General features: G+C 39.8%; 3 protein-coding genes across 6 annotated transcripts in view; 2 read left to right on the forward strand and 1 right to left on the reverse strand.

Annotated features, from left to right (window-relative positions):
* Nucleotides 1-8,986, reverse strand: part of LRRC38 (leucine rich repeat containing 38) — a 54,978-nt gene extending 45,992 nt beyond the window's left edge. The window contains exons 1-3 of one of the 2 annotated variants that reach the window (XM_086860919.1): nt 7,168-8,986; nt 5,252-5,356; nt 4,629-4,738 (exon numbers count right to left, since the gene is read on the reverse strand). The gene's annotated coding sequence lies outside the window, so the exon portion shown is untranslated. Of the gene's footprint in view, nt 1-4,628; nt 4,739-5,251; nt 6,925-7,167 lie in introns of those variants that run through there. The other variant, XM_086860918.1, reaches the window with a different exon arrangement.
* LOC147649528 (uncharacterized) lies at nt 8,077-9,195 on the forward strand. The gene has a single exon (XM_086860911.1). It carries the CDS (start codon nt 8,077-8,079, stop codon nt 9,193-9,195), a length of 1,119 nt encoding a protein of 372 aa, XP_086717037.1.
* The window catches only part of PRDM2 (PR/SET domain 2), a 63,982-nt gene continuing 51,555 nt past the window's right edge, over nt 8,662-21,088 (forward strand). For 2 of the 3 annotated variants that reach the window (XM_086860914.1, XM_086860915.1), the window contains exons 1-2: nt 8,662-9,043; nt 16,024-16,097. In XM_086860914.1, the coding sequence (XP_086717040.1) occupies nt 16,089-16,097 (9 nt within the window). In that variant the 5' untranslated portion in view covers nt 8,662-9,043; nt 16,024-16,088. The remainder of the gene's footprint in view (nt 9,044-16,023; nt 16,098-21,088) is intronic. The other variant, XM_086860916.1, reaches the window with a different exon arrangement.

Here is a 21,088-nt window from a genome sequence, read left to right on the forward strand (position 1 = left end):
TTATGCCACCAATAGTAACAATGCCCCATTTCAAAAATATAGCAGAGAGCTTTTCTGGGCAGTTCTGAGTTTCCTTGGATTATGGACAGAACAGTTGAACAGTTGAGCATTCAACATGTTCAAGGACACTGTGCTTTGTTCCTACTCCAGAAGCCATTTTAGCTTTATGCCACAACTACTTAATTTTTCTGGTCTTAACTGTGCCTTTATAGCCCACCCACTTGTTTAAGGCAAGTTGGTTTTTTTAAAAAATCTTAGGTAAAAAAAATCAACCTTTGACCAAATGGCCCATGCTCCACTGAAACTTTTAGGGGGTTCCAGCACTGGGGATTTGGTATTAAATATTGTGCTGTACTAAATATGATGAACAAAAACACAAAAAGAATTTCCTTCTGATTATCAGTTGGAGTCCAGGATATTCAGTTATGGCTAAAGAAAGCAAGGGCTCTGAAGAACCAGAAGGTGTCTTTTATTTTGAAAATCTAGCAACTGCTTCTGCACTGATATATTCAATATTCTCATGATTCATACACCTTGCTGCCTAGAAATCTCAAGTGCAGAACATGCCAGTCAGCTTCAAGCAAACCTCAAGAAACAATGGAAAATTCATTAAAATCTTGCACATTTGTAATTTTTCTATGTGTTACTGAATCCTTGATTTAATTAATCTGTAATTTAATGATACAAAGGTTTTATAAATGCAGACTAAAGATGCACACATAGATTTGTAGCTCACATGAATCCACTGCAGCATTCTGTGACTGAGTTGTCATTGCCTCGCATTCTCCAGCTTCCTGTTACTAGTTCAGGACCTCAAAGGTGGGTTGAGCACAAGCTATGTGGGTTTTTAGTGGAATATCTGTGGAAGATGGGACCTTTTCTGCAATGTGAGAAGTCAAACAGCACATTGTCCCAGGGCAAATCCTTCTGTGAGCTGAAAGGAGTGATCAGTACACGCTTGTGCGACCGAGGCCAAGGTCAGGAGACTTCCTATGCATGAGAGCACATGAGGAAACAACAGCTCCATGCTTTCACCAGCTGGCCAAGCTTGACTTTTATTCACAGGGAGCAACACTCAATAAATCAACACTTGCTTTTAAATTAAAGTCCTCACTCCTGATCATATTCATTCCTTTAGAATTAGTAACAATAATGTTCCCTTTTGCAGCTTGGCTTTGAGTCATGAATGTGGCTCCCCAGAACAGACAAGCAGGCACCAGGCTTCCTGTGAGAATGCCAGATGTCACTAAAAAATATCATAAACATAGTTGTCCCCTTGCATTTGTGTCTGTGGGGAAGATACACAGCAGTAGTAACTATGAAAGCAGTGATTTGATACATCAATATTTATAATAGTTCTGGACACCAATACAGAAAATCTTACAAGAGCTCATTTAAGGCGTTTTTTTTTTCCTCTAAGAACAGAAAATGTCAGAAGAATTAATTCAATAAAACCACCACTAAAAAAGTGTGCACCAGAAGAATTATGGAGATTGACTGACTCCTATAAATTTAGGAAGTGTTCATTTATAGTTAAATACCAACTAAAACATGCAGCAATTGCTTATTATTTCAGGAACACTGCAATATGCCATTGCAATTATCTTTACCACATCTTATTTTACTAAAGAGTAAGGACACCCTGCACATTAATACCTCTGTAAAGAGTTCAAACTCCAAAGCACTGATGCATCATTCACAGGAGGATGGCAAGTACTGCCAGATGAAGTGACTTGCCAAAGGTTAGAACACAGGTAAGAGAAAAGCCACCAAGCCAGGAAACTTTAAACATTAAGACATTAGTCCTGTCACAGCTTCATATTAGTTCCATAGAAGTGATGTTCCATTACATTTTATGGTAACACCATCCTTAATATTCTTTACTATAAGACAGGAACAAAGGATGCAGAGCAAAAAAGCACCTTACTGAATCTCCAAGACCACTCAGGTCAGAAATGTGCTTGGGTTGCTTTTAATGAGGACCAATCTAAAATTAATTTCTCTGGCACCAGCTGAGTTCTGCAGTGTTGAAGCTGCTGAACCACTCTAAAGCTTAAATCTTCTCTGGCCTGCACTGTGCCTGAAAACATTGTTACACCTATTTGTACTCACCTACCTCACCAGCTGAAATATCAGATTGGCCACACCAATCCTTCTGAAGACAGTTTTTTTAAGCTAAAAGATTCATCCTACTGAAATTCCCAGCATTTTTTTTTGTTTGACAGCTCCTGATGGATGCAGAAGGTAACGGGGGATCTGTAACTTGACACCAGGTACCATAATGAGAAGGCTGAATTAATGCTTTGTACACTTTACACAGCTGCAGCTTGGAGGTATTTATGGATAAATAAACCCAGCATCACACTGGCCATGTGTCTTTGTCCCGGCCTTGTGGATTTAGGCATCAGACCAAACCCACAGCTCCCCCTGCTCTGCAACAAACAGTTGGGCTGCAACACAAAGATCCCCATTCAATCATGGAGCTTGTTCTTCCAGGCTTGAGAAGTCAGATTTTCAGACTCTGGTAAATGCTAAACTGGCAAATGTCATAGCAGGCAAAGGAGTGCTGCACATTCCATGCATTTTCAAAGCTGTGTTCTGTCTCCAGAAGGCAGTTGGCAAGGATGAGTGATTATTGAGAGTTCAGAATCAAAACCGAAGAGTGACACCCACAAAAAAATAGGAAAATGGAAGGAGAAGGGAAAGCAGAGAACTGCAACACTTTGTCTTCACTAGAATTTAATTTTTGTTCACATTTCCAGCTTGAGCTGAAAGTGAATAATGGACTTGCCAACCTATGAGGCCACTTCAGATGTTAATCCACATCAGTACTCAGATAAATTTTCATCAGGGAAAAAAAAAATCTTTAAAATTAATCTTTAAAATCTTTAAAAGCCTTATCATCTGATAGGAAAGGCAGTAAGACTGATACTGATGGAACACAGCAACAAATCCAGTAACAGCCATGTAAAAAAGCTGGGATTTGAAGGGGAAGATGGTCTTATTGAAGGGGACTCTGATCCATTCTTCAGAGAACCTGGGGCTTCTTTCTCCCATGCAGAACTGGAAGCTATTCATGTTCCAAGAACATGGATTTCATTGTACTACACAAGCCCTTTAACTAATTTTTCTTGCAATTACTGGTAATAACTTGAAGGCAATACTGACCAGCAACTGAGTTAAATCATTGACTAGAAGTGCATGAACCTAAATCCTTGTTGAAATACTCCCTTCTTCCCTCCAGAATGACAAAACACTTTCTAACACGGTGATTTTAAATGTACTGATGTTTGTCTTAGGAAATTAGTAATGTATGTCTCATTTGATCTGGGAAGCAACTCCATTTCCTGCCTTTATGAACCATGTTATCCTCAAATAACACATTCCTTTGAGTCCTGTGGTTATTTTGCCTCATGACATTTGATTCATCCTATCAGGGATGCAGCAGGAAACAGGGAAGGAATTAACAGGTTCAGCAGGTGTGCTCAAGGGAAAAGAGATAGGAATGTCAGCTCTTCCTCATTTCCTATCCACCACAGGAATAAACCCCACAGGAGTTGAATAAGCAGCAATAACTGAGCACAGTGTAGTACATTCCAGCTTCCTTGTTGAAGGAATGTCCTCTCCTCCACATCAGGCACTGAGGCAATTTACTGAGAAATAAGGGACAGCCAGAGCTCTTTTCCTGCCTGCACCCCTACAAACTGCTTAGACAGAGAATTAAGAAAAGTCCACTTCTCAACACTTACAGAGCTTTACATATAGATGGTACAAGAGATTTTGACCTAAAAGCCAGCCCTTAAAGGCAAGTTGTATATAAAAAGCACAGCTCACTTTTGCAGTACGGAAAAGGCTGTCTGTTATAAAGTAGTGGAAGAATTTATTGGTGTAAGTTTCTGTTCAAAGTTCCCTCTGTGATCCAGACCTGGACTTATCCTGAGGAAACTACTCCTGGAACTAAGATCTGAGTCTTTGTAATAGACAAAATACTAATGAGAACATGTAAGCATTCATTACTATTAATCACTTCTCACAGGGAGGCAAAGCCTGCCACCTGTTCATTTAAACCTGAAAGGGCTGAAGTTAAGAAATTTTTAAATTGTAACTATGAAACTTCTCCTTGAAAACAGTTTTTCTGATGAATTCTTCTAGTTCATTTTGTCATGATTAATTCTTAACTTACTAACACAATAAGTATGCTTGACTGAGGGGAAGGAAGCAATAGAATTATTGAGAAGGTAAGCCATGCTTGCATTTCATGCAGAAAAGTGAGCAAGAGCCACAAGAATGGCTTCAGATTTCATACACCTGACAAAAGCAATGAGTAAAGAAATGCACGAGCAGAATATGAAATTAAATTAAATTTAAATTAAAGACTCCTCACTGCAGGCTGATGTTGATGCATGATAACTGCACACTCAGTAAGCTGTACCTGAGCCCCAGCTAGTGGTGGGAATTACTGATGGCATTTTTGCAGGAAAGATGAGCATGTTCATAACAGAAAAGCTTCAGATTCTTATGTATTGCCTCCTACTCATCAAGCCTGGTTTTATTTTTAAAATACTTCCAGCAAAATAAAAGCTGCATATTGGTTACTCATGGTTTGCCTACCACCATCTATAGAGCACCTCAGTGGTTCTGGTTGATCCAGCTGCTGGAAGTTGGAAGAGACAGGAGTGCAGACAATGAGATGCTTCCTCCATTCTTGGTGCTATTTTCATCCTCAGCCAGCTTGGCACTACACAGGTGGTAGGCAGCACAAAAACGTGTTCTTTCTTCCATGGAGTATTGCCAACATATTCTCTCAACATAAATATTTCTTGATTAAGTAAGTTTAAGTGATTAATTCCGCTAAGAAACTCATAGTCATCAATTTTCTGGACCCAATCCTGTGGTGATCCAATCAGTTTAGAGAGACAATACTAAAATATCTGCTCTAGTTTGCAATGGAGATTGTCCAATGTCATTGATAAATTTATATTTTAGTGAACTTTATCTTTAGCCCTGTGACACTTTTGATATAATTTATACAGACAAATTTTAGCCAGTTAATGTGAATAGCATGCAAGAAACAGCTACTAAGTCCATCTTAGCACAACTGCCCCATCCCTGGAAATGTCCAAGGCTGGGTTAGACAGGGCTTGGAACAACGTGGGACAGTGGAAGGTGTCCCTGCCCATGGCAGCAGGGTAGAACTGGATAATCCTTAAGGTGAAATCCAACTCATTCTATTAAGTCCTACAGAATTTACCTGCTGAAGATCTCAGCAGCTGTCACACTCTGCAGAAGGCAACAATCAGTCTTGGACAGGGGTCATCTCTTGTGTAAAACAGGGCACAAGTCTTGGAATCACAACCTGTGATATGAAGGGATCAATCAACATAACTGACTTAACACCCCTCTTCTGTCCCATCAGGTATCCTGGTTACCCTTTTGCTAAAATCAGTCAAATGAGAGTTGTGAGGAAGCCCCCTGGAGCAGGATATAGAGCCCAAATATCTAAGACTAACTAGGTATGGCCTATGGTCAATTCCATAAAGTGATCCTGAAAAGGGACTGCTCCAAAGCTGTAGGAAAAGCAGCACTTGTGGGTCAGCAGGTGAGGAAATTTGGTACAATATAACAGGCGAGCAACAACACAGACAAGAGTGACAACCAAACCATGAGACATTTGAGTCATGTAAGAGCTTGGACACTGCTTTAAGCAGTGAAAAATTAGATTTTTGTAACAAAAACAGGCTGTAGAAAGCAGAAATGAGGACTCTGAAGGACCTTTAGGTTAGAAGGGCTCACCTAAGCCAGCAGGAAGGGAAAGGAGCAGGAATATTTAATGCTTGAGTCTTAAGAGTCCCATTCCCCAGGACGTTTTGAGAACAGCTTCCCAAAATATCTCTGCAGTGCAGTCAATTCTTTGTTTCCCAAAACTACACTTCCAGAAAAAGATGGTAATATTGCTTAAATTCAGAGCTATTAATAACCAGTAACCCGAGCAGGTCATTTTTTCCCAGAGCCATAACATGCAGAACGTTGTCTTCTATGTTTATAAGGACAAACCAGAACAGCACAGAAATTATGGTAAAAGACACCTTGTCCCATTTAACAAGAGAAGAACTGGCCATACTGGTATCACTGGAGTCCACTTACTTTCAAGGCTATTTAGAACTTCTGATAAAATAATCTTTTCTAGAAATGGGCTCACTAAGATTTTCACATATGAGAAAATAATTCTTTCTAACCCACGAGTCACCTTTTCAGTCACCGTGAATATATTCAGTCAGATGCCCAAGATTTACAAAAAAGGTTTTTGCTAATATTTTTCTCTCCTGTGTTCTTACGTACCTCCAAGTAACCAGAAAAGCTTATTCATCATTTTAGAGAGCACAAAAGCAGAAATATTGATGTTTTCAGAATACAAAACACTAGGTGTTCTGAACTTTAATCAAATAAAGATTTGTAGGCTTCTCTGACAACTGAAAGTGTAAATTGAAAGTGCAGGTCCCCTGGAACACCACCAGATGGTAGATATTCTCAGTATAAATGCGGGGAAAATGGATGACTTGTACACCATTGGAGAAAAGTTATGATTTCTTTTATTTGTGATACTTCTGGGAAATCTTATCTTTAACAGTGAAAGTAGAAATGTTCATGTTCTAGCTAGTGGGTATGTAATTTGTTCTATGTTTTAAATTTTTCTGTTACAGGTATAGGGCTCTAACATAAATGGGAATCTTGATTTTTCTTAAAATAACCCCCAAATTTACACAGGTGTGACTAGTCTAGCTTACTTATAAAATTAAATCTTAATACAGCTAAAGTAGAATTAATTTAGTCTAATAAGTCAAAGTAGTTTAAACATATTTGAAGGTTTTTTACTACTAAAATTAGAGGCTTCAAAACTGATTATGGTGTGCCTATACAACACTGTGTAATATAAATGCATCCTGAGTGTTCCAGATAGAAAAATCACTGTGTCTTGTTATTTTTCAGTCTGCTGTTGCTTGCCAAAGCTAAGCATCACTGCAGAGGTGTTCAAATTCCCTGGCAGCCTGTGCCTTCCACATGTATGAAAGATTATGTTTGTAACTATGTTTCTTGGTAATATGGCGGATTGTTTTTAAAAAGCTTTCTTTTGATAAGAGTGGGCAGACAGGGGATTTGTTTGGCTACCTGCTGAGGAAAACATCCAACTTCATGGAATGGAATGGGATTCCTCTGCCCTGATGCCATATGAGTACTTTTCGTGTCCAGCCTTACTGACAGTTTTAATGTTACTCACCGATGTACATGATCAAATAAATGTAAAATATTTCTGAGTTTATGTATTTATGTCCTCTGGATTTAAGTCAGGGATTTTCCTCTGGGAAAATGGCAAATTCTTAACAATCCAGCTAATATACAGTCCTAGACTGAGAGGGATACGTCTTTGACTGCATTAAGGATGAATAGAACATTCAGAGGAGAGAGAAATTAAGGGCAGAGACACTGCTATGTCTTGCAGTACAAATACAGACATCTCCCAGCAGGTGATTATGGAGGGTTTTTTTTCCTTGCTCAGAAATTGCAGTGAGAAAACCTTGGTTTAGATGGAACAGTACAACTTGAGTGCAGCACAAATGAGTCCCAAGCCAGCGACAGCCTGGCTCCCTCAGGGCTGTGAGGGTCAGTTCCCAAATCACCTCAGTGACCCAAATAATTTCCCTTCAGCCACCTCACTTTTTTTGTTTTCAGTCACAGGTGAGAACCCCCGTGGATCTGCTTTACTGCAAAAAGATGAAAAAGACTTTAAAAAACACCCCAAACCAATGGGAAAGAGGGCTTGGAGAACATGTTGATTGTCTGGCAGAGGGTGGTGGATGGAAGTGGCTGGAGCACGTGGTGTGATCTGAGGGGGCTCAGGGGATGGAGGGGTTAAGGGGGGTAAAGAGGGTGAAGAGGGTGAAAAGGGATGAAGGGGATGAATGGGAGGAAGGCAGTTTTGGGGAATATGATGAAGGGGGTGAAAGGGGTATGGGAATGAAGGTAATGAAGGTGATGAAGGGGCTCTTGGGGACGTTGGGTGTGAAGGCAATGTAGAGGATGAAGGCAAAAGGGGCTCTTGGGGATGAAGGTGATGAAGAGCTGCAAAGCAGTGAAGGGGAGGAAGAGGCTGCTGGGGATGAGAGTGACGAGCACGATGAAGATGATGAGGGGCAGGGAGAGAGCATTAGGGATGTGCACAATGAGGGGGATGAAGGGCAGGAAGGCGCTGTCGGGGATGAGGGTGATGAGGGCAATGAAGCTGATGAGGGGGACAGAACCGATGGAGGACAGGAAGGGCTGTTGGTGAAGAGGGGGATAAAGCTGATGAAGCCGAGGAAGGGCAGGAAGGGGCTGTTGGGGATGAGAGGGGATGAGGATGATGAAGCCAAGGAAGGGGCTGTTGGGGATGAGGGGGATGAGGATGATGAAGCCAATGAAGGGGCTGTTGGGGATGAGGGGGATGAGGATGATGAAGCCAAGGAAGGAGCTGTTGGGGATGAGGGGGATGAGGATGATGAAGCCAAGGAAGGGGCTGTTGGGGATGAGGACGATGAAGCCAAGGAAGGGCAGGAAGGGGCTGTTGGGGATGAGGGGGATGAGGACGATGAAGCCAAGGAAGGGCAGGAAGGGGCTGTTGGGGATGAGGGGGATGAGGACGATGAAGGGCAGGAAGGAGCTGTTGGGGATGAGGGGGATGAGGACGATGAAGGGCAGGAAGGAGCTGTTGGGGATGAGGGGGATGAGGACGATGAAGGGCAGGAAGGGGCTGTTGGGGATGAGGACGATGAAGCCGATGAAGGGCAGGAAGGAGCTATTGGGGATGAGGGGGATGAGGACGATGAAGGGCAGGAAGGAGCAGCTGGGGATGAAGCCGAAGAAGCCCAGGAAAGGCAGGAAGGGGCTCTGGGGGTCCCGCGGCGGGCCCTGCCCGCGGCCTCCCCCCAACGTCACTTCCGAGGCTGGAGACAAGATGGCGCCCGGACGGTGCCGGCGCTGAGGCCGCTCCGCCGCCAGCGGGGCCCGGGTGAGCGGGAGCGGCGGGAGCCGCCGGGCGCAGCCGGGACGGGCCGGGCGGGCGCAGGGCAGAGCCGGCGGCGCAGGGAGGGGGCCCGCGGAGGCTGCTCCGGGTGCGGAGCCTCCCCGGGGTCCGCGGGGAGGCGGCGGCCGGGGGCGTGAGGGCAGCGGCGGCAGGTGCGAGACCTGTGCCCGCCGGGACGTGGGAGCGCCTCGGGGAGGGGAGAGGAGAGGGCGGAGGATGGCGAAAGAGGCCGGTTGGAGGAAGATGCTCCATCCCTCGGGCGGCTTTTTCAATTTTTTTAATCTTGAAAATGCTGCCTCGGAAGTGTCGGCTGGCTCCTGCCGCTGCCAGCCCGATGCTGAGAGAACTCTGCTCTTTCAAACTGACTTCAGAAGTTGTGGCGCTTCGCAGGCCCCAAGGCTCCCGCAGGTCACGTTCCGCCAAGCTGAGCGAGCAGGGCTTGAAGGAATTAACTCCAGAATTGGTTCCTTCCCTGGAAATGCCCATCTGTGAATTATTCTAAGCCGGAGAATAATTCATGGTGGTACTGTGGGGGAAAACTGTTTGGGGTGAGATGAAAAATATTCATGTAAGACATTTAGAACAGCTCAAGAGATGTATTGTAAGTGCATTTTTTATTTGAAGCCAGAGCAGCCTGTGGAGCATTCCTGATAACCATCTCATGAACAGGTAGCTGAAGCATTCAGTGAAGTTTCCACTGGTTTCAAATTCATATGAAGCTGCAAAATTTCCATTCTGAAACATTAAAGAAAACTTCAGGTCGTTTTTAATTGTTGAGGAAGGAAGAGAAAGTGGTATGGCTGCACCTGCTAAATGATCATTCAGTGGCAAGAGGACTATTTGTATTTCACATTTGAGTGAGCTGCAGTGGACAGCTCTAGAGAACAGTAGGGCTGCTTGTGCTTCTCCTGCTGCCCCAGTTTGCTGTTCCCAGTATGTGCTCTGGACTTGGGGCATGTTTATTTGGCTGCAAAGTCTTTTCCAGCTTATTCAAATATTCTAAATAGATTAGGGTAACTGGAGATGTACAGCAGCATGACATGTAATTAGTATGTTCATCACCAGGAGCTGTAGTGATAGGACAAGAAGTAATGGTTTTAAATGGAAAAAGGGGAAGTTTAGGTTAGAAATATGGAAGAAATTGTTCCCCATGAAGGTGGGGAGGCCCTGGCACAGGCTGCCCAGAGCAGCTGTGGCTGCACCTGGATTCCTGGCAGTGCCCAAGGCCAGGTTGGACAGGGCTTGGAGCAGCTTGGGACAGTGGAAGGCATCCCTGCCCATGACAAGGGGTGGGACTAGATGAGCTTTAACGTCTCTTTGAGCCCCAGCCATTCCATGATTTTATATTGTTGTCTTCTGACACAACATTTCAATAAAAATAATGGGCGTGTTAAGAATTCAGGGCTGCTTTCCTTGGTGTAGAGATTTCCAGCTCTTCCAACTGCAGGAAAGCAGTTTTGGTGAATCAGTGAGAGCACTGGCACTTTTCAGTGCATCACTGATAGATGAAGGAGTGACTTTTAAGAAACAAGAGAACTTTTGGACCTGCAGAGACAGCAGTGAGAGCCATGTGTTTTCAAGGATACAGCTCCCAGGATTTGCTGGGATAGCAGTGCCTCCACAGTTCATAGCATAGGCCATAAAAATAAGTGGCACTTACAGTTACAACCTACAGTTACTACCTACAACCCTAGTTATGTTAATTAAAGGGTAAAACAGCACTTTGGATACAGTATCTTTGCTAGAAATGCCATGATAAGTATGGTGTGTGGAGATTCCTGAGTTGGTGCCTGTTTTATGGGAATCCAAGGAACAGCTTTCTACCAGCACAGCATGGAAAGTGGGAAGAATGTTCAGGCACTTCTGTGCATTTCTATAAGACATCCATTTTTTACTATTGAAAATTTGCTTGAGAATGGAAGAGAAATAAAGCAGAAAGTCTTTCTCTGTAAGAACTGAAATGGCTCTGGGAGTCCATCCTGCAGTGCAGTGACATCTCCATTTCACTATTACACATAAAAGCCTTGATCCTTAGGGATAAACAAGTAATATAAAGTGTATAAAAGGGAGATGCAGCTTACTGGGTATCTCTCTGTTGGAAAGAGGAATTCAGAGAGGTTTGAAGATGACCAGTAATGTATTCCTGCCTTGGCAAACCTCTTTAAAGTACTGTAGTATCTTCGCCGTTGAACTTGTTTGCATGGAAAGGGCAGATATGATCCTGATACCTAAACCCCCAAATGACATAATTTCTTTAACCGTTGTGTTTTTTCTCCACTGAGCATAATGAGCTGAAAAATATTTCTTCTTGGCCTCTGTATAAAATATGCTGTAGTCAAAAGTGGGAGGACGAGTCCTGTGTTGTAAAAAAAAAAGGCTGAAATCGGCTTTTTCACATAGGAGTAAATCAGCAGTGTACTTATCTGAGAAAATTTTCATTAGGTTTTACTGCATTTGTGAGTCAAAGTGCATTCATATCTGAAGATTGGAATGGTATTTCTGCATATTTGCACATGTTAGAGACTTGTTTTCTGTTGACTTCTCTTGACTAGTTGCTGTTTAATTAATGAACTTGGGGTTTGTGTTGTGTTGGTGATTTCTTGGCTTGTTATCCTAGTTACCTGAATAAACCTTCCTAAGGTGTAACAGTTTCTTTGGTTACGTGGCAGTAAGCAAAGTCTTTTTTCTTATTGGACAATAGGTAATAGATTTTAATGTTCAGAAAATCATTGTCTGCCCATTTTTACTCTGTTCTTATTCAGGCAGCCTTGAATAACTGAAAATGTCTTTGCATTTTAGTGCCTGTCAGAGGAAACAGGATGCCGTATCACATGCATATTTTAATCTTTTAGAGTTAACATGAACTTTATGTTTTTAAATTGGCAAGCTTTATTTCACCTAATGTGTGGAAAATTCGTGGATGAGAGTATTTCAGCATTGAAAACATGTAGATGTCGTGATGTTTAAAAAACAGTCATGTGCTGCAGCTAGAAAGTAAAACAAAGCCAAGAGCTGTGCAGTATCCCAGCCTGAACCTCGGTCATTAGGAAAACAGGCCGTGGAGACTTTCAAGTTGTTCCTGGTTCTCTAATGAACATGTTTTTACTGGAGCAGTGACGTAATGCATGTCCCATTTTCAGCTTCCAAAATAGGATTGATATTCTCATGCCTGGTTTTTCCTTCATCTGCATTGGAAGCAGCATTCTCTTTCACAATGCTTTTTGATTCTGGGATTTAAAAAACCCTCACGTACAGAAATTATAAATATGGCTTATAAAACCAGAAGATTGTCTACTTGGTAAAACCTAGGAATGCTTACTAGTCTGATTGAGTTGGAAAGGGATGATCTGCAATGATGGTTTTGAATAAAATTGCTTTTGTTTGCAGACTTTATTCCTAACAAATTATAGGTTTTCTAAGGGAATATTTAAAATTCTGAAGCATAGGTTCAGAAATAAAGTCAAAATACTTTTTGCTTTAAGCATTTTGTTTTAGAGACCACAGTGTTTCCTTAGACACAAATGCTCTGTATATTCTTATATGAATAAATGTAATTTTTTGGCTAAAACTGAGCCTTTCAGAAAAAGATTTTTTTCTGAAAGGCTCAGTTTTAGTCAACAAATTACATTCAAAAAGAATTTTTTCTGAAACTCAAAGATAACTTCATGCAGTAGATCTTTTCTTTGTTTCCCAGATGCTTTAATATCTTGAGTAAGTGTGTGGTATTTTTTGTACTCATGAGATAGAGCAGTAAGTAGTAGTTTAAAATCAATATGACTTGGAAATGTTTTCTGAGAATTAATTTGGAAAATTCAGGTTGCTGGTGTGTGTGCTTCACTTTTGGGATAGAACCTTTATTGTTCTTTTCCTGGGGGTGTCGGTGAATGGCTGAAGTTTACTGTGGCAAGTGTTATTAACAATATCCAGGTCTTTAATAGGTTAGGTTATGAGTTTGGGGCAAAGGTTGGATGAAAATACTTGTTACCTGTATTTGATGGAGCTGCTGAGTGACTTTTTCAAAGTACTAATGCAGTTGTTGACTATTACTAACTGATTTAGCAGGGCCATGGTTGTACCTTTAATAGATGACAGATTACTCTGGTGCCTCATCAGAGCAGCGTGGTTTTCTGTGGGGCTTTTCTGGGAAATCCTGCTCAGGACCTGGGAATTCCTCCCTGTGTGGAGTCAGAGCTTGTTCCTGCTTGCAGAGATGAGAGTAAAGATCCTGTTGGTACTCACTGATAGTGCTCGGAACTCATTTTTGGGCAGCAGTTGTAGAATTAGTTTCATATTTTCTTGAGTTTGTTGAACTTTTTGTACAAAAAGTTAAACCCCAAGTTTACTCTTACAGATACTTCTGTTCTTACATTTCATTTTAGGTAGAAAGAAAACTAGTGGCTGCACATAAGACTCTGTGCAGTATTAATTGTATTTCTTTTTCAGTGCAATTAGTCTTGCTTTCCACATAGTTATAAAATAAGTAATGTGGAAGAGGGCAAAAAACCACAGAACTGCAGGAATAAAATTTTAATAAGAAGTGTGTATTTTAAATTAATAGCTTTAAAAATACTAGTTAAAGCTTTTGCTTTACTACAGGTTTAATTTTTCACCTAATTCTGTTTTATGCTCAAGTGGCTCCACTGGTAATTGGTAGTTGAAAGAATATAGAGTAGTACAGTCTGCTGGGAATCTACCTAAACTGTTGTTTAGTTTATTAACTGCATCAGTTTTTTAAGATGTGTTGTCATCTCATAAGAAATACCATTGAGAGGTTTGGATACAAGCAGTTTTATAAAAGTTGAATAAAATATTTACAACATTTGTAAAAAATACCATTATTTTTGTTTTGAAAATTCTTTGTTAACTATTAATTCTAAGCAAAGCATTTTTGAATTAGTATATGAAAAAGAAGAAAAATGTATTTTTAGTTCTCAAATGAAACAAAGTAAGAAGATTTTGTCTGCTTTTCAAATCTTTTGAAAGAAAAATTCAGCTGAGAGGAAATTTTCAGCTTGACAGGACTTTGACTCTGCAGCCCATCACTTTATTGTTATTTACTTGTCTCAGATTTGACACATTTAGCAGTGGATAGTGATGGTGTTCAATGTTTGCTTCTGTAAGACAGTGCTTTAAATCCTTACTCTGTGTGTGTATATCTGGAGTTTTGGGCAAAGTGTGCAGTGCAGGAGATGGGTGTCACAGGAATCATTCACCACTGTGCCACGGGCAGCTCCTGCAGTGGGTTTCCCAGATTCCAGATTTGTGGTCAGAAGTGAACAACAGAGCCTGTGGCATGGAGGGAATGATGATATTTGGTGAGAGGGGGGGAAAAAGGTGGAAATAGGCAGGTGGAGACAGTAACAACATCAACTCCTGCCAGCCACAGCCTGGTGCTCCTCAGGCTGTGCTCCTGTGTCCTTGAGAGGTTCTGGCTTTTCTAGACTTTATGTGAGTAATTATATAAAAATATTCTAACAGTATAGAAAAATGAGGCATTTGATACTAAAAGTAAGTTTGGTTTAATACTAGGAAATTATTTGACACCTCTGCTGCTATGCATTTATTTCCTTTTTAAAACAATGTTGCATGGGTTTTGTCCCAATGAACAATGAATAAGATTGCTGGGTTTTTCCCTGATGTTCAGGTCTCAGCTGAGGTACAGATGTTTATACTGACTCCAATACTGAAATAAGTTAGAAAGTTTGTAATAATGCATTCCAAAAGGAATGCTTTTCTTTGGATGTGTACAAGCTGTTCACATCCCTTATCCCATAACTGGCCTTTGCTGGCAGACTTTAAATCCCTCAGAATCAGTTGCAAAACTGGAACTGAAATTCAGATATTTCAGCTTTTTGTTTAAATGTAGTATGGAAGCACAGAGACGGAAGGAGTTAATCCTGGGAGAGCTGTAAACAACAGAAATATCATTTCCAAGGACATTTTTCCTTTTCTTATGGATTTCTTAAGCAGTGTAACATTTGAATGATGCTTGGCAGTGTTGGCACTTTTGCAAAGCCTTAAGAATTCTGCAGTGTAAAGATGTGAGGGATTATGTGAAATGTATTTGGAGTAGATTTTGCTTGAACTTATTTTAAATTAAATGTTGGTACTTATGCAGAGTGCTTAGTAAAAAAAATCAGTTGAACGTTATTATAATAAGAAAACTAAAGACAGGGAAGATAAAGCAGTATTTGAATAAAGTGCTTTAAGTGAGGAGGGACCAGTTAACTTTCAAAAATGGGGGACGTTAATTTATTGAAAATTGTGTATGACAATGAGACTAAAAGTGTTTTTGGCCTAATTTGCAAAAAAGCTGTTTTGTATACATTAAAAAAGAAAGGAAGTGAGTTGATCTTGATGCTTAGATATGGCATCATTCTGAATAGTTTTCCATTAAGTCATGAGTTTCCAAATTTGATGCCTACTTGAACTGGGAATTTTTGCCAGATACCTTTTGAAATCTCAGGCTTTTATTAAAAAGGAACGTAAAATGCATTAGTGTAATAAAATACTTCAATACAGTTCAATTTAAGGAACATTTTCCTGTTTCTAATATAGAAGAGACTCAATACATGCATTTTTTAAAATCTGAAAACCACATAAGACCTTCAATAATGCTTTGATATAAAATTCTAAAGAGATCTGACTTCTAAAGTTCTTAAAAGTACTCAATCTTGAGCAAACTAAGTGACTTTAAAAAACAAATGGAACGACCTTACCTGAGCACATCTGTTACGTCATAATTTAAAACAGGGAAAAGATTAATGCTAGATATCCACCTTGAGATTATTCAGACACACTTGAGCTGTAATAACAAAACCATAGCTTGGAGCAGATTTTTTCTAAAGCAAAATGCTCCTTTTCTACAGATGATTTAGGAAGAAAACTACAGCTCTGTGTGTTCTTTCAGTTCAATGTAAATTTGTACGTAGGTACGTATTACAATTGTCTGTTTTTCTTTTTAGGGTTCATGTAATCAAAGGAGTTTCTTTGTTGTGTGTATCTTTTCAGAACACAACAGGAATTCAAAATGAATCAGGTGAGTAGAAATGTAAGACTTTATCAAAATACTTAGAACAGTTAATTATTAATAAGAAAAGTAAATCATCCACTAAAAAATGTTCTTTCAAATCTTTGGTCTCATTAAATTTCGTAATCATCCATTCTATAGCGTGTATGCTTGTGAGATGTCTGTTACTTCATGGATTTAAGGTTTTTGTGAATTCCCTTTAGCAGTGTGTAAGTTATTACTCCTGGCACCTCTTCTAAGAACACCTCCCCAGAAAATTCTATTTACTTCTGAAGCTGTACGTAATAATTCAGTTCCTTATAAAAATGGTTTGAGAATTGAAGGCTTCCATTTTTTAAAATCCTTTTATAATCACATTCCTTTTTCAAGTGTGCAGTAAACAATCTGCCTCAAATTGATTGATTGGGAAATGTCACACTTTTCTGGAATCTGAAGTGTTTCTCCTGGAACCAAGAGGAAGGACTGGGAAAGCACATTTCCTTTGTGGAGCAGCGCTTTGCTGTGTGGAGTCACGAGTATCCTGACTGGAGGGTGTTGTTGTAATCAGCACCAACTGTTTGCAGCATTTTTTTCTGCATTTGTTTATCCAAGTAGGAATTGCCCATCAGTTTGTCTGTTACACACAGTTGTGTTATTTAGAAATATAGAAAAAGTACATGTTGCCTCAAACTTTTCTCACAAGTCCTCCTCTCTCTGGATGATATTACCAAGCCCCCTTTGGCATGGGAATGTTACCATAGGAAAGCCATTTTTACTTTGCTGAGAAAATCAGCCATGAACAGAAGCTTTATGAGTCAGAAACAACCACAGTACGCAGCAGTATAAAATGCTTTGTATACTTCAATGCCTGTAGCCAATGTGTGCTTTTATTATCCTTATTTGATCAGAGCAGGCCTGAATACAGTTAGCATTTGCTGAAGTATGTTTTCCATGAAGTCATAGAGGTAAATGCATAAGTAATTACAGAATGGAAAGGGTTGGTGGGGTGTTTCCAGTTGCTTTTTTTCTCTGATTTAAAGTAAAAAGTCTTCAATATATCATTACATATTAAAAAGGGGAAAAGAAAAATATAATCTCTATCAGAGCATTGAAATATATGTTATGAAAACACATACTTGTATTATATCTATAGACAAATATGAACTATATATATAAAATAGAAATGACATTTGCTTTAGCACACTTTTAAGCATTAATAGTCTGTTTTGGGGGGTAGGATTAACTGCTGCTTCAAAATTTCTGTTGAGAATTGAAATTTTTTCACCTGTAAGATTTGTTTTGATGCACTCAGTGGCATGAAGCCAGCAGCCTATTGCTCTGTCTGCTTGAGGAATAATCCTGCCTTATTAGTCATTCCAATAAGCTTTGGAGTCTGCTAAAACTCTGAAAACTGTAGACCCTAATCTGTAATTGTTACTATTGACTGCTTCCTTCCCCTGTGTGTGTCCATGTCCCCTCGTGTCCTGTCTGTTGCTGTGTTCCTACACCCCAGTTTGTTTATAGGATTAAATAAGATTTCAGTGTTGTATCAAAAATCCTCATCTTTCTTATGAGGACTGTGGTCTCATTTATACCATGCTGTGATGTGTTTCATCTTACAATTAAAGGGTGAAATGACCCTTCCTCAGGGAGTTCTTACAACAGCTTAGGGTCCTCCTTGGTGTTTCTGGCTTTCACCTTTGGTTTCCAAAGCCCATGGAGCTCATATGGCTTTTAATTGTTCTCTGATCTTTCATATTATATATTTAGCATCAACCCTGTGGTGTTTTTTCTTGCAGTGCCCTTGTCATTTCATTCACTGTTGACAAGTTGTAGTGCCAGGTCTGTATAAGAAATGTTTTTGCCTGATGCCAAGCATCTTTCAAGTGGTTTGTTCTCATATTTCTTTCATTCTGCTTGTCTCTGCTTTTGGTGTGACTTCAGTGACCATGAAACTAACTGGGCTGGTGTTGATTTGCTTTATATGAAAAGTCTGTTAGTTTTGTGGTTTATCCCACAGAAATCCTGAAGTAGTGAAGGAAAACCTTTTCTCAAATTCTTTGATATGGCCTTCTTGTTGTAAAGAGAAGAAGGATTTTAAAAAAACCCATTTGTTGTTGGAGTTCATGTTTTTGGGTTTTGTGGAAGATTGCTGTCTTAAGATAGGCAGTATGTGTCCTCTTTTAAAAGGAGATCTTCCTCTAATATGTAAATTAGTTCATCAGAATAGCTTAATAATTTATTTTAAGAACCCCAAGCAAACATGAGGTTTGATTGGTAGCATTATCTCAGACTGCAGTAAGACAGAGTAGGAGGAATTTGGGTTCTACTGGGAAAACGGCATGGGCAGTTACTTAAAAAATTGCTGAGGAATACAGGAACAAAGGACACCTGCATTTGTACTGAAACTTCCTCCCCCAATTCCTTCTGAACTTTTCAGAGATTATTTCAAATATCTCCAATTTATCTTTAATTTTCAAGCACACTATTTGTGTTAAATTGTGGCAAAGAGGGATAGCCAGGTAGGTGCCTGGGCAAGGAGAGACCTGTCTGCTTTCCTGTGCTAGCTAGCACAACTACCCTTCCTCAGCTACCTCTTAACTTCTCTGCCATCTCCCTCCCTCCTCCCTCTTCAGTGACATCCTTTCCTTTATCTTCTCATTTATCCTAATCCTGTTTCCACCCTCACATGACACTAACTGGCAGTCTGTCATTCATTGCACTGTTCGGGATGGTTTCTTTCCTTTTCACTCTAATCTTTTATCACCTGTAAATATCTTGTTGCAGGTGCCTTTTGGATTCTTCTTAAATACTGTTTGTAACATTATAGGCTAATCTGTGGTTGATTCAGGAGTACAATTATACTGAAAGTGGTGTGAAAAGTTGCTTAATGTGTTAAAAGGTACTGTCAGGGTGTAGGGACTCTGGATTTGATGCAAGCAGGAAAAGATTTTTTCAGTTAAGGCACCACTTCAGCTCTCAAATGATCCTTTGGCATTGTTCTAAAGTCACTTCATACTAGCTGATTTAAATGCTAGAATGTAATTTTCTGATGAACTTCGGAGGAAAAAGCTTAAAAGTGAAATAAGCTTCAGGTGTTTTTGTATTCAAAATTGCAGCCTTGGAAGGAGTGAAAAATACTGTGTTAAGGATTCAGATAAATGCAGAAGTTGGCTGTAGGACATGCACAAGTGCTCTCCCCTTATCAAGAGGCAAATTTTGTAAATGAAAAATAAATTTAAATGTGATTGTTAAGTCTTTGTAGAAAAGTGATTGAAATACATTATTTCTTTATGGTAGACAGACATTGCTTGGGGACAAGTTGTGATCTGGAAAAAGTTTCAAGTAGCTACATCTAAATTGCAAATAAACAGAGATTGCACTGATTTGACTGAACTAAATTGTTTATTTTACTGTTTTGAATTTGATTGCTTATTACCATTCATTTGAGGTGTGAAATATATTGTTCTATAAAGGCCATATCCAGTTTTTTAATACTTGTGAAATCCATTAATATGACAGGTGTTAGATGAGTCTGAGTGTTGTGCTCTCTGAATGTCCTGCAAATCTCTGATTTATGTAGGTAGATGCATAATAAAATTCTGACGTACACTACTCCATAAAATACACTTAAATGGTAGGGCAGTTTGGGGATATTTACAGTTAAGAGGTGTGACTATTAAAGAATATACCAGGAAAATCAAAGATATATTACACTGCTGTACAATTCTGTCTGAATCAGTTGAGTCTGCTTTGATAGGTTAAAATTTATTTGCAGGGTTGAGGTTTAAGATTTTTAACTGCTCATCAAAACCCCAAACCAAAACCAACGCTCTCCAAAGAAACCAAACCCCCAAATGAAATCCAGCCAAAAAAAAAGGCATCCTGCTTTTAGCTTGGAACTGGAAGTGCACCATTCTGAGAGTTGTCAGCCACCTTCTTCTATTTCTGTATATAATTTGTTAGAAACCTCTGGGAAAAATAGACTTGTTTCTCACCTGATGAAATCCTGGAGTAATGTTCTGGGAAGATGTTTAGGTTTCTTTGATATGCTGAGAAGAGCATGTTTCTTTTTCAGCTGAGACATGGCTTCTTGCCTATCAGTCCAAGGCAAACAGATGTCTGAAAATCAGGCTGCTTTCATCAGTATTTTTTCTTTTGGGTTGTTGGAAGAGCAAAATAAAGCTCTGCTCTGCTTTGAATAGACTTCAGCTATTCTACCTAATGAATAAGTTTTTATCCTTGGTGTCTACACTCTTGGATGGGAAGGGATTTTTGGCATTCTCTCCCTCCCATGGTTTCCAATTTGAGGGTCTTTCTCCCCTACAAATAGCTCTCTGGGAGCTCTGTGCAGCTGTTAAGGCTTATGAAGGCAGCACTAGAGTAACCTTGCTCTAACAACAGTTTTACACTTCTCCTCATTGTTGCAATTAAAACTGGCAGAAGACTTGTTCTTTTAACTCCACTCAGCAAATTGGGTTTTCAGATATAGTGATTGATGGTCTGACAAAGACTGGGTGCTGAGGAGCAAAGACTGAGAAGCTTTATTTGTTTTGCTTTAGAGAGAAAAAAATGAAATTTGATAGTATATTGAGATGCATTTTAAAATACATTTCCAGTAACCTTTTAGCGTATTTCAAAAGTACTCGCTGGAAAGTACTCGGAGTATTACTCAGTAGTTTATTATTCAGTATGTGAAAACTACTCCCTCTGCTTTATGGTTATGGGTAAAAGCTAGAGTAATTTACAAAAAAATAAAGTTTATTTGGAAAAATATCTCAGTTTAACCTGTCCCTAAGAAGGGGTTCAGAGGTCAAGTATAACATCCTTAATATTAGAGTTGTTCCTGCCATTACCAGCAGTGTTTGTTCCTGACCAGAATGGTTAGAGTTCCATATCAAAAAGCAGGGAGTTATTTTAGGGCATGTGGTTCAATAAAGGCTTAGTTTTCACCAAGCACAGTTCTTTCAGAATGTGGGTAGATTTTATAGGAAACTTTGCATTCTCATAACTTTGAAATT

The sequence above is a fragment of the Cyanistes caeruleus genome, chromosome 22 (assembly GCF_971803275.1).
Source record: "Cyanistes caeruleus chromosome 22, bCyaCae1.hap1.1, whole genome shotgun sequence".
Classification (NCBI taxonomy): Eukaryota; Metazoa; Chordata; class Aves; order Passeriformes; family Paridae; genus Cyanistes; species Cyanistes caeruleus.

Coding starts and splice junctions, on each gene's coding strand:
- LOC147649528 (XM_086860911.1), top strand. CDS start 8,077: ATGAAGGCAAAAGGGGCTCTTGGGGATGAAGGTGATGAAGAGCTGCAA.